The 13,630-nt window shown below is 35.2% G+C and overlaps 3 protein-coding genes across 3 annotated transcripts; 2 read left to right on the top strand and 1 right to left on the bottom strand.

Annotated features, from left to right (window-relative positions):
- Nucleotides 1–258: 258 nt before the first annotated feature.
- On the top strand, nt 259–2,244 carry LOTGIDRAFT_228595 (hypothetical protein; the record flags this gene model as incomplete). The annotated part of the gene is made up of 5 exons (XM_009057203.1): nt 259–271; nt 479–674; nt 1,273–1,406; nt 1,591–1,714; nt 1,991–2,244. 5 exons carry the CDS (start codon nt 259–261, stop codon nt 2,124–2,126), a joined length of 603 nt encoding a protein of 200 aa, XP_009055451.1. The 3' UTR covers nt 2,127–2,244.
- Nucleotides 2,245–3,052: 808 nt separating this feature from the next.
- Nucleotides 3,053–5,147, top strand: LOTGIDRAFT_153301 (hypothetical protein; the record flags this gene model as incomplete). The annotated part of the gene is made up of 2 exons (XM_009057202.1): nt 3,053–3,293; nt 4,966–5,147. The coding sequence occupies 2 exons, from the start codon at nt 3,053–3,055 to the stop codon at nt 5,145–5,147; spliced, it is 423 nt and encodes a 140-aa protein (XP_009055450.1).
- A 3,193-nt stretch (nt 5,148–8,340) lies between these two features.
- LOTGIDRAFT_78635 (hypothetical protein) lies at nt 8,341–8,727 on the bottom strand (the record flags this gene model as incomplete). The annotated part of the gene is made up of 1 exon (XM_009057029.1): nt 8,341–8,727. A coding segment is annotated over one exon (387 nt), but the record flags the coding sequence as incomplete, so codon positions are not given.
- Between the last annotated feature and the right edge of the window lie 4,903 nt (nt 8,728–13,630).

The raw sequence follows: 13,630 nt of genomic DNA, 5'->3' as shown, positions 1-13,630 counted from the left end.
TAAGCTTTTTGGCAGTAGAGAGTCACAAACGCCGATTTTGAAATCAGAGCGGTACAGATATAAGCTTTAGATGTCTCTAATACACTTTCAAATCCATTCAAATTAGTTCATCTGAATCTACCCCTTTAATATGAAATGTTTCACAATAATGAGATTAGATTTGAGTATAATATATAAATATCCTTTCAGTCTTATTTCCCTCCCCAGTAACATAGTTCTAGAAAATTACATGGTACTTATAACCCCTGTTCTATCAATATGATTGTCAAAGGTAAGACTTGGGGAGTATATAATTATTGGTATTTTTTTTACGGGCGAAGTCCATGCAACAAACTTATAAATATATATCTGGTTTGAACTACTGTACCAGCTGATAAGAGCTGGAGTAAGTTCAAGTATCCTTTCAAGACTCAACTTTTTTTTGTGTCTGTTTAATATGTATTTTTTTCTAACTTGATATTTTTATGAATTGTTTCAGTACTAATAATATTATTGGTTGTGACGGGATACCAATGTTTCAATGTGTGTGAAAGTAAATTCACCATGCATGATGCTATACAACAATGTTTTGATGATGAGTTTATAGATGTAATTGTACCGTTGCAAGTTGATTTTAATACATCATACGTCGACTTGGTAGAGAATAGTCCAGTGGGTTTATATCCACAGTGCAAGTAAATAGATTCTTTTTTAATATAAAGTTGGCAAAATTCGTAAGTCCGCCTTCATCGAGTCTCTAGAGTGCGTATTTGTCAATTTTTGTCATGTTTTCGGAGCTCATCACACTTTAGCATACATTTAAACCTGATTTTAATATACATAATATAAATAAGTTTCATCCAAAATTGATTGACTACATCTTCACAACGTTAAGTTATTGCGATCTTATACCTTGACTTCAATAGCCACCTTTCTTGTATCACGGAAAATTGTTAAAACATGCATTGAAAGTCATAATACTGAAGTAATTCTGTCGAGCAGTGGCGTGGGGGCCATCAGAGCACCTCCCCTTTTGGAATTCAAGAGGATAATAGTTTCGGTGGAGGGTCAGAGGAATTTTGGCTGTGTAAGTAAAATAAATTGTTCATTTGTTTCTGTCCCGAGGTGGTGGGGGGGGGGAGGTGGGTGCCACGGTGTCCCCTAAATACTCCACTTCTGAAGAGAGCTCTGATTTTCTCCTAATTGTGCTTCTTGTTTGTGAAGTTCTATTGTTGTTTTCGATTTGTGCCGTGGTGGAGATTGTTTGGCTTATATGGATATTTATCATTTCAGCAATACAGATGCCTACCAGAGAGCCCAGCTATGTGCTGATTCAGTTAGTAGACGGTGTGTTAATGATACAGATCTTCTACCCATTAAAACAGAATTGGCTAAATTATTGCCCTTTCTCTGTAGCCACATATCTGGTAGGTTTGTTCATTAATAATCTCCATTGGGTGCCTTAGAGAGCCATACATTAATTCAGGATCAGAAAGAAAGGTCATTCCATATCATATTGGCTTTAGATGTTTACGTATGGTCAAAATTAGAGATTTGCCATGGTATCGACTACAACTTGAAATTCTTATATTTTATGTTTTGTTACACTAGATTTAGATCAACATTGTCTCCAACGGCAATATGGGAGCATGGAAACATGTATGAAAACAGAAGTTAAAAGAACCATTGACAGCGACACAGACAGCTTCGACGACGCTTTAAAGATAATTTGCATGTAAGTAAGCTATTGGTTTGGTTTTGTCTGCACTACTCCACCAGCTTTCTTTCATTAGTAACAGTAGAGGCGCAAATTTCCTGGAACTGGGGAAGACTGACTTAAATGGAGTAGAGAGGCGGGAGTGTATTGGCAGTCAATCAACTGAATGGTTGATTACGACCATAGTTAGCCCCAAAATTCGTCATATCGCAATTCCCTTCCATTAAGCACACACACAATTTTATGATATATTTTTGCAGGCTAATATTTTTAATTTCATAAATTTCATTTTAGGTCATACTCGGTGTCTACCCACTGTGCGGATGTAAATCTTCGTACATGTGGAATACGAACCCGATTAACCTACAAGAAATTAGTTAGGTTCAGCTTACCCAAGGGATGTTATTTTAATCCTCCCGTCATTGGTTAATGTATATTTTAAAAAGTTTTGGTTCTGATTTGGCTTTTATATTTTTATATTTTAAAAAAGTAAATAATGCCACCGCTTTGATTATTTGTGTCTAATATATTAAACATTTTTGAATACATTTTGCTGATTTTATTTTTATCTATGCTAAGACAATTTTTAAGTAAGGTTTGAATGTTGACTATGGGTTAATCTGAACAATACCTATAATGATTTATTCCAAATAACTTTTCTGATACTTAGCGATATATGATATTGCAATGATGTCATAATAGTTAGGGTATAGCAGTTAGCAATGAAACAATACCATGTCATGCCCGCTCTACCGCAATACCAAGAATCGCTACAGCAAGTACACTGTGTAGTTCTTGTCAAAACTGTGTTATCAAATCCCGGAAATTAGTCAAGGACAATAATTCATAATAGCTTGTGAGACTTGTATCCATTTCGAACTGGTCCAATACAACATTCTTGTATAAAAACATTAATCTAATATTCGATTATGGTTTTGGCTACTGACATGGGGCACCATGACAGTCTCAACAATAAAAGGTGCCATCCAGAGAATCTTGATTGGTTCGATCAGGGAGTACAGTTTCGATTATGACGTCACAATACCGTATGCGTCATTTCTAAGTATTTCGGAGAAATATTTAGACGTGTAGCGTTAGTTGTCTCCAGCATTTACAAGTATTTCATCTTAAACCAATCGGAAATGTTACAACACCGTTAATCTGGTATGTAAACTCGATTCTTTCACTTCAATTGGAAGTATCTTCTGTGTTGAATGTTATGTCTACGGAGTGTTGATTTTGAAAGGCTAAGAAATAGACAACTTCAAAAATTACACGAGTTTCTTTTCGAACAAAAGAAACATTATTTTATCGAAATAAACGAAATTAGGGTATTGTTTTTTAGAATCGGTCAACATGGAACAACTTCGAGAGTATTTATTGAAGAATGAGTGGGTAAGAGATGGGGGCATTCCATCTTTAACCTATGGTGAACTGGCTCCTACTTCAACGAGCTACTTAGACAAATGGCTTGCTGATTTTGAGAGCAAAACGTTGAACCCAGTAAGCGGATTTGAAGAAAATAAAGATGGCAATACTGATTACATTGCAAAAATATCGATGCCCATAGAAAAACAGATTCCTCAACTAGAAAAGGGTAAATATTTATTTCGATGAGTATTCTTTTAAATAGGTTGCTTTCATTACGTCATCTCTCTTAATTGCTCCAGACTTAAATGAATCCAGAAAGCAAATATTTTTGGCCGAGGTCGAAAAAGTAGCCTGAGAAAACGTTTAAAAGGCTGGTAGCCTTAAATAAGTCAACCTTCTTCATCCTAGTCGGTTGATAATTAACGAGAGATCATTACCAATAAGCATGGTTAAGTATCAGAACGAAACTTGTTACCTAATTCGGTATATCCTTCAGGCCTATGAGATACCGATATTATTCTTGGCTTTGATCAATAAATAGATTTAGGCGGGCAAATTTATTGCTTTGCTCGAAACAAAATCAAATTTGCATTCAAGCAAAACGACAGATCTACATTCGTCTAACCAAATCAAATTTCGAAAATTTGTATTTTTGGGTCACAACGTAGGGTGGGTAATGAATTATCCAATCAGCGTAAAGACTTTTGAAAACCATTATTAAATGTGACGTCATAATAACATTACATGACAATGCTTACATTATTCAATACTTTGTGTGAATAACAAGGATACAGTCATTTTGATTAAATTTTACCTCTTGGAACGTTGAAACGCATCCAAAATTCGTTAAGTACTTTTTTGAGATAATCGTTACCAATTTTAAACAGATTTCATATATAATCTTATTTTATAGTAAGTAATTTGCTATGTTCTTTCATTATTGGTTGATGCTACAAATTTTGGAAAAAAAACTTGCTGAAACGTGGATGGTTTGCTGTTCCTTTAGAGAGGCGTGGAAGGCTTTGGAATGAATTGGAATTTCATTGCAAATTTTCAACTGGACACGCAAGAAGTCAACGGCGACATAGAAAGACTATTGAACATGCTGGCTTCAAAGAAAGAATTAAAGAAGGTTGGCAAATGCGGGTTAGCTCATAAGCTGACAATAGTGGACTGAAATGTTTGCCTCTGTTGGTTAGCTAACCTTTATTATATTGGTGAACCAAAGCTATTCAGTGGATTTAGTTTCCAACCAAGGGCTAAATGATCGTGTTTCGGATAAGCTGATACAGAACATAAGTGGACAATTTTCTGTTTTGCAATTGTAACCGATGGCTGCTTGGCTGGAGGCTAGTTTCATTAATTTGTTCAATAATGTATTTTAGGATCAGTATATAAGGAGACTTTGTTGAAATTAGGCTGGTTCGAAACGAGTGATGAACCTACAACATCTGATAGAGACTTAACCTTAATTTCTATAATTGACAAGATGGTTTAAGAACTATGAAGATCGAAGAAACCAAAACATTCAAGTCAAAGAATCTGCTAAACTCTTCCAGCTAAAACAAGTCAAGGTAAAGAACCAGCATTAGAAATGTACATACATGTACACTATTCTCGTGGGATCTCACCAAAAGAAAAATATGTTATATGTAGAAAGTTGGTTAGAGGGATGCATGCAAAAGACGGTTACAAGCCATGAAAGAGCTACTGATGAAAAGAAGGAATCTTGGAAAAGTACAGACAAAAGTCAGGTGGACCTAAAGGTAAAAATCCCAAACATGATCAATCAAAAACAACAACAAATTTGAATGTAAATAGTTCAAGCCTGCTTTTCGTCATAACATTATGTATATATTATGTACATCCCATTTATTAAATAAGACTCTTATGGACAGGGCTTTATGGACAGGGCTGGTCAGTAACTAAGAAAAGCAGTAATCAGATTACAGTGGTCAAAGCTGCCGAATTTACTCCCAAGAATGATGTTTCAACAGCATCTAAGCCAGTGAACACCAGTGTAAAAGATACCAACAGGAAAACCGAGAAGGAGAAGAAGAAAACATTTAATTATTCATAATTCATATTGTCATGTTGTTCATTTTCATGAGAAGACTTTGTTTCTAAAATTCGTTCGAAGACCTCAAAAATTATTGGGAAGATTTTTTATGTGTGGAAGAAAGGAAGTATTAAATGAATCTAAATTTTATGCATGCATTAAGTGCTATATCAAAGTGAAAATATTGTATATATTATTTTTGTTTACATAAGAGTAAAATGTCATTTAGTATCCACACTACATTGAGCTCGTAGAGAAATTAATTACTTAACGCCTACTTCATGCCAAAAATATTTAAAAATTTCAATCTTGGTAATACGATTCTTCAGAATTCGTCATTATGATCACAAAATCGCAATAATAATCGTTGAAAGTTCTCAAAATCACAAAATAAATATGTGTTTTCGGAAGGTTTAGAAGAGAGGGAGGAGGAACAGTTTACAGTATAACCGATAGTAGTCTACTTTCAATTTTAGTAGCTCAAAATTTTCATGGTCATCATATATTGAATTTTTTACCAGGCTTTCATTCGACATATTGGAAAGCTTTCAACGAGATTTCTGGAAAAAGTTGTAGAAGGTTGAATTTCGTGTTTTAACATGGGAAGAGATGGAAAATGAATTAGTGGTGTTAGGGTGTATTGAGACCAGTCTCAATGAAAGCACTGGCCTAGGTCACAGAGCAATAGATAAGTCTATTGATTATGTGAAAATTAGTTAGTCATTAGTATGATTTTAGTTGAAAAGACACAAACACAAAAATACACTGCATGTTATATAATATACTGTATATAGCAATGGCACCAGTCCTGAAATAAGTATTCCCTGAAATCTAACTCAGAAATAGATTAATTTATTGATAGAACATGATACATTTATATTAACAAATCTATGCTCCTAGGATGAATGGAGTGTTGTGAGTCCTGTCTTGATACGATGCCTGTGGGAGTGGCAATATAACTTACAGAGTTATATCCCTTTATGACTCAATCCATTATCTGTAGTTATCGCCCTTTATAATGTTAACTCTAGACAGTGCGATGTCATTATAATAACTAACAATTTTTTACTTCAATCTTAATTCCCTTTGCATTACAAGTTGACGTTTGCTAGGGCGTTCCGTGATTATGATTTAAACTTTCGAGAGAATCTGCTAATTTAACGCAAATTTGAGCTCGGGAATGACTGAATGTTCAAATGCCGGTTAGTGATTAATACGTGAACTAATTAAGGTGCCGGTTTAGAGCAGGCCCGTAGCCAAGGGGGGGCTAAATCAAATCTTGCCCCCCCTCCTAGAAAAATGTACCGGTCACTTTTTTAAAATACACCTTTTCTTTTTCCTGAGTCAATAGGAGCGGGAGGTAACTGAGTCTGAGTGAATAGCAAACAGTGATCATTCTGGTCAGGCATTTTATGGTGGAGTAAGTGCACCAGTCAGCTGCTATATTCTGATTATACGTAACGAAAAATAAGGTTATGGCTTTCAGGGCTGCGTTATGCGAAATGGTCCAACAAAATACTAAGTATTCCTATCTGTAGGCCTACTTAAGAACTGTTTTTAAATATCTTTCTGTTTATACTTAGCTGAGGATGAAACCAGACATCATAGCTTTTTAAATTTAATTACATTAGAATAAACAATTTGATACAATTGAGTTCGTTGAAAATCATAAAAAAGTCTGCAGTAAAGCGTCATTGGTAACAAAATTATTGGTCTGATACTGGATTGTAATCTGTCCCGTCTCAAAATTCAAAAGATTTGATTGGTTGACTATAAATACTAACTAATAGACATATATTATCCTAAATTGTATTCATATGAATCAAACAACCAAACGCAGGAAATATGGATAAATATTTGATCAAAAAAGACAAATTGCTTGATGGTTCCGACACTACTACGACTGACACTGGTATCAAAACCATAGCGGGCAACACAACGGATGCAGTACCAAGATGCTCTGAAAAGACAGGAGTACCAGGAGACATTGGAAAAGAAGATGTTCCAAAGCAACCGAGAATAAAATTTCCAGCGAAGTCTGGTCGCCATTTTAGTAACAGCTGGTATGATCTATTTCCATGGCTGGAGTATTCAGTGTCAAGGGACGCCCCTTTTTGATTTCCATGTCGAGTGTTTCACAATACATTTGCGGGTGCATAAAAATTCATCACTGAAGGCTACACAGATTGGAAGCATGCTGTAGGTGATACAGAAAAGCAGGACTCCAATTTTGTTCTTCAAAAACTATACGAGCAGAAATTGGCTTTCCTTAAATTATATGCACTGGCTGCAAGCGTTGCCACACTCGGTTCTAGTACCGCTGTGTGAGGAAGCAGCTTTTCCATAAAACATACCCGACTACGTTTAAACTAAAACGGCAATAAAAATGTAACGTACCGGTATTATAACTTGTGTGTTTTAACAAAAATAATCTCGATTGCACGATGGAAATCCGATCTGATACACAAGTCTCTCAGAGATATTGGTTATTTGCAATATGAGACCCATGGGTATCACTCAGGGTATGTTCTAAAGCGTGTAAATGGGGCGGGGAGGGGGGTGTGACTGAATAACGAGGATTTTTTGCTTTAATTTTCTCTGGTGGTATTTGCTTTAATTGTTAGATATAAAAATAGTTTAAAATAGAATTGTTAATTTTCTTGATAGTTTATTCATTGTTTACTAACATCAGATCTATCTGGGATGGCTACTTTAACTGCATTAGCAACATTTTAAAATAAAATGAAATTTTCGTCCAAATATAGTTAAGTCACAGACGACGTTTCTATAGTACAGCTTTCACAAATCCTTACTATACACGAACACCTTCAGCGACTAAATCACTAAGTCGGGAACTGAAATCCAAAAGTTCGCGTTCGGTGAACCCGTGTTGATTTCTCAGGACACTATTGTACAACTCACGTTTCTGAATCTTCATACAATGCAATTCCCACAGACGCTTACCGTCTACATCATTCATTTTATCAACAATAGTGCTGAAACTCTTGTTTAGAATCCATTTTTTCACCTTCACCGAATCCATCTTCTCTAAATTATGAGGAATTAAACCAGACGTCTCTGGAGTTACTTGACTTTGAACAGGGGTTTGTTCACTTTCTACATGTTCTTCAGCAAACAGATCCGCTTCAGGATCTTTACGACACACCCCTTCATCGCCATTACTGTTGGTGTTCAATGCCGCTTCCATCAAAAAGTCCTGGCGTCTCAGCACATCCATAAACTCACTAATGCTGGTTTCAAAGTTTGCTTCCTGGCCACTGAAATCGATATATTTTCGATCAGTTATATGCTCCAGCCAACCATCGGGTTTATAATTGTACTGCATGCAAAGAGGGATGAAATCTTTGTTCCGTTTATATGCCTGATTAGCAACTTTTCTGCACCTTGGGTCTTGACGAAGTGGTTCTGATACACACACGACGATAACCGACGAATTTTCAACAGCGGAAGCTATTGCACCGATAAAATCTTCATCAGCTTTTTCGTAGTCGATCCAGATATTGAAACCAGCTGCTTTGATTCTCTCAACTATTTTTTTGACCATTCCCTTATCCCTTTGGTTGTAGTTAATGAATATATGACGATTTTTTGATAATGCTGTCTTGGGGGGATCACCGTTAGGATTCAGTTCACTCAGAACGCCTTCTATATTGTCCTTCACCGGTTGATATTCTTCATATATTTCCAGATGTTTCAAAAAGTCTGTCAAAACTGTGTGGCTTTTAATAGCTTCTCTTCCATCTAAACTGAGACTTAAATGGAAGAGACATAAAGATGCTCGAGATCTTTCCAACTTATTTGAAGATTTTAACATTTTGTAAAATGTGTCCAGAATATTTGTTTTCATCATTTCCTTTATGTTACCATCAATTGACATCTTGGTGAGGTACAGAGCTAAATCTGAAGCCGTGTATCTTTCATCAATACGATCTAAGTCATCTCTGCCAGCAGCGTAAGTCATTAAACGTACAATGTATTCAAAGATATCCGATTGACACGTCATTTCTTCTGCTTGTTCTTTTGTAGCCACCATGGCCATGGTAGTGTAGGTGATTAATTTTATGATCCTCTTTCCAATTTTAGAATATCGTTTGATCTTAGAGTAAGCATCAATAGCATGGAAGTGTTTGATGGTTTTGGGATTGGCTGCTACGTTTCTCATGATACTGATGGATACCATTGTCAAGTGCTCTTTGTCTTCATTTTTCATAATTTCTTCAGGGGTGTTCCGGGCTAAATAATCACCCAGCTCTTTGATAACATCATATTCAGCCAGTCCCTCAGAAAACAAGTCACTGTAATTCGAATAGTTCCAAGCAATATCCATTACCCGCCTGGATGTTGTTCGCAGATTTGGGTTTGTTAAGGCACGCACACCGGTACGGACAAAATCGTGTTTTTTGAGAGCTCGAACAATATTATAAGCATAATACGTATAACCCTGGATGTACAATGCTTCTCCGATTTCTTTTCTATAGTTTGGTTTGTCAAAGAATAAGTTGCGGATGATGCCCAGTTGTTTAAAAACCTTGGTAGGCTCGTGTTGGTTGTCTTTAATATATCCCACTAACTCCGCAATTTCTTTCTGTATAGCATTCAACTCTAGAGTATCTTTACCATCAGTTTTTTCGCAAAATGCAGAATCGTCAGATATGATACTGATATTATCCTCATCAAAAGATGATTGTTCTGAACTACTCCGACTTAATCTTTCACGATACGTCGCCATGTCGAATATCTAGATCAATTTTTAATAATTATACTGATTTTTCATATTTATTGTAGTCTCAGCACAATGAACATCCAAATCCAGTCGGTGAAATGAAAGGAATTCATAATCATATTCGTCCATTGATGACCTAGTTTTCTCCAAAAGGTAATAGTATAGCCCCTATTGCTATCAATATCATGTATAGGCCTATATAAAGTATAGTTTGAAATATGTTCATAGATAGTAACCATAAACATGTAAAACAATGTCACATTATTATCAGTGTAAACTCTTCGTGTTTCACAATATGGCGGACTGTTAAAAAGAAAAGTAGAAATAGCTGTTTCGTGGAAAACCATAAAGATCGACTTGCCTTTGTGTATGTGTATTGCCTTTGTGTATATAATAGGTCTGTACATGTTTAATTACGTCACCGGATATGTACTATATAGACTGGGCTTTATAGGCCTAGTTGGCCTATATTTGCATCGATTTGCACAATTTTTAGTCAGACGTACTTGGGTCTTACATTCCAATAAAACTAAACTAACGTATTATGAGGATCTCTAATTGCAAATGCTGCTAATTTACTAGAAACTTTTTCGGTGGCTAGGCCTAAGTTTTGTACGAATCACCATCGAAAATTACTGGTGCTACAGACATCCATCAAAAGTTATCTTGATTTATGCAAGTAGGCAAACATTTTTAGAAATAGCTAAAACAGTATGCGATAGTATATAAATAGTTTCGGTAGTAAAAAATCCCCAAAGCATTGAAATTATTCATGTGATATAAAACGGTCCATAGTGAAAGCTGCCAAATGACGATATAAAAATGTGTGAAGTCTTTCAATTACCGCAAGCGTGAATTAACCACCACATACGCTACATTTAAAATGTTGAAATTTTGTGTGAAAAATTTAGGCTATATCTACTAGGGCATCTTGAAGACATTTGATTCGTGTTGTGTGCATTTCATTTAAAAACAACATGGTAACCGGTATATTAGATTTGTGACTTCTACAAAAATTATACCTGAAAGGTAGGCCAATGGGTCTTACAGGTAGATCGTTTCTTTTTACATGGAAAAGTCGGACGTATAACTCCATTCATTTCATTTCTTTTCACAGGCTCTGATTTCCTGTCGCAGTCTGTGGATAAGGTGAATCAAATGAAAAGGTCCAACCTTTTTTTTAATATTACAGAAAGGTCGACTGTGGGGCCTAATCATAATTTCCATATTGCGGCATTAGTAGAAAATCTGTTACGTGATGGCCTAATGGGATCCGAAGTATTTACACACAACGTGAATGACAACGAAAAATGAATAATGGCGTAGATTACGCCGTAGTTGACTGAACTTAAACTACTTAAAGGCGGAGTAACTACATGGTTTGATCATAGAACTGAGAACAGTATACGGTCTTACTGTTTTTAGAAGTCTTCTTTCTCTCTGCCTTTTGGGGTATTTGCATGCCTTTTCGTGAGTAATTTTTGGTCTAGATTTGGAATTTGATGTCTGAAATTGCATTATCTTTAAGATTTGCCTTAACAAAGGCGGAAGACTAATTCTAAAAATAGTCGTTTTGTGAACTGCCAAATTCTGGCGGATGAGTATTATCTCAATCAAAGCAGCTCATTGTAGGTAGCTCCGTCTCATTTCGTACAGAGTAGAAATCTGCCTTTGTTCGTCCACCAACAGGTTCTTCCTTCTGCAGGTCCTCTAGATATGAAAATATACCGTGGTGTAACCTATTTACGTGCTTTTAAAGTTAAAAAAAAAACGGATTTTTTTTTTATGTCTTAGATGTTTCCTCAGATATTCTACAAAATAATTAAAATTGGTTTGATTCGATTTTCTTAATGAATCTCTCACTTCGACCCATATTTCATGAGTAACCAACTCGACAGCGGCGGCAAAATGCATCACCGATTTTCGTGTACAATGTTTGATCTATAAATAAGTCGAGAAAAACACGTTGTATGGATACCCAGTGGTATGATTAACTTCTCTTAGTATTTATCCTAAATATCAATTCATTATAACTAGTGACAATTCCTTCAAAGAACAATGATTTGAAAAAAATAGTGACTGACAAAATAAGATACGTAGGCTCGTAGCGCGATTTATTGCTAAAAGTTATTGAAACAACATGAGAATTTGGCCCGCTTTGTGTTCCATAGAAATTTTCTGTTGACACGGAATCCGCTTGTTGATCACGTGACTTCATTCGTTAGACTACATTCTAGCAGACGACACTTGGAATTCCAATTACAGCTTGGGATTATAAGGAAATTTGGCCGATAAAAAATTGTGACGTTTGGTAATAACTGAAATCCGCCATTTTACCTTGCTTGAAACTACCGGATTCATTCTACTAGCTGACATTGTAGAGGTAACCCATGTTTATCAAAACAAGCAAATGCGGAGGTCACATGTAAATTATAAATCATTTCCGGAAATGCACGAAAAATAGGTTAGCACGAAATTAGGTTACTTGACTGTATACCCATTAAACATAATAAGATCACAAGGTCTTAGAATAAAAACATATTTAATACAATAATAAGAGATGGGGTGGCTGAGATAAGAAGATATTTACATCTTAGGTAAGCCTACAAAAGCAGGGATATACTATTTCTTTCTAAAAAAAGAAGTCATTTCTGATATGTACCTCATGAACTATCTAATTGAAATGGCTGTCTACAAAGACTGTCAAAAATATGCTAGAATCTACTTGTGAGAACCCTATATTCTGAAAGTAGCAACCTTATCAGTAGGAACACATTCTGGTCATTGTAGTAATAATAATTCTGGATTACGACAAAATTCAACCTTTCTACCTTTTGATTTGTTAAAGCTATATTTAGATAGAGTTTCTATGACAAGACATGTTCCATGATATCTTGCTTTAACAAATTTAAATTGTTGCAAATTAAAACTTGACCAAATAAAATTAGTGACCAGTCACTGTGGTACACCAAAATGATTTGTATGTTACAACTTTATCTAATGCTTTGTTTTAATTTAACTTTAAAGAATATGATTTATAAACAAGAGAAATGACACTTCATAAATGTAAATATCTAAGAAAATGTAATAGCGCCACTTTTTGGACCAATCATACCTTAGTTTCAGAAACAGGATTTTTTTTAGCTTAGCTAAGCCAATCAGAAATAGTGTTCACAGCTCACCGTCAAAATTTGAGCCTTCAAATCCATGTGTGTACAGAATTATCCATATTTTCTTGAAAAGACATCTAACATGATAGTTTGAGATATTTTTGAACGAATCATGTGGTTTTCATACAATTCTAATACTTCTGAAGACTATTTATTCAAGCCTAAAATCAACCCCCCAAAATGGTGAATCTGTCCCTTGAATGAAAGAGAAACAAATCAATTATAAGGAGGAGTTAGAAGGAGGAGAAATCAAAGACTAGGGTTAAAGACTTCCTATATTGCCACATTTTCTGAAGACTTTGATAGTTTGTAAACAGTTTTGACATGCGGATGATAAGCTATAAACAACTATAACATGCATTTGCTTATATTATATACATTTTGAGACATAACCTTAAAGGTTGTTATCATTCTTTTTATATACATCTCACAACATGATCTTGACCTGGTAACACAGAACTCAATATTTAACATTTATTACAAGTCTCTCTGGAAATTCCCTTCATAAATTGATTTGTTCTCATTAATACCCATGACGGCACAACATAATTTGGGGATCATAAAGATGCTAAAAACACTTTACAGCATTG

Source organism: Lottia gigantea, assembly GCF_000327385.1.
Source record: "Lottia gigantea unplaced genomic scaffold LOTGIsca_3, whole genome shotgun sequence".
Classification (NCBI taxonomy): Eukaryota; Metazoa; Mollusca; class Gastropoda; family Lottiidae; genus Lottia; species Lottia gigantea.
Note: the sequence above shows the minus strand (reverse complement) of the source record. Positions and strands in the feature narration are given on the sequence as shown.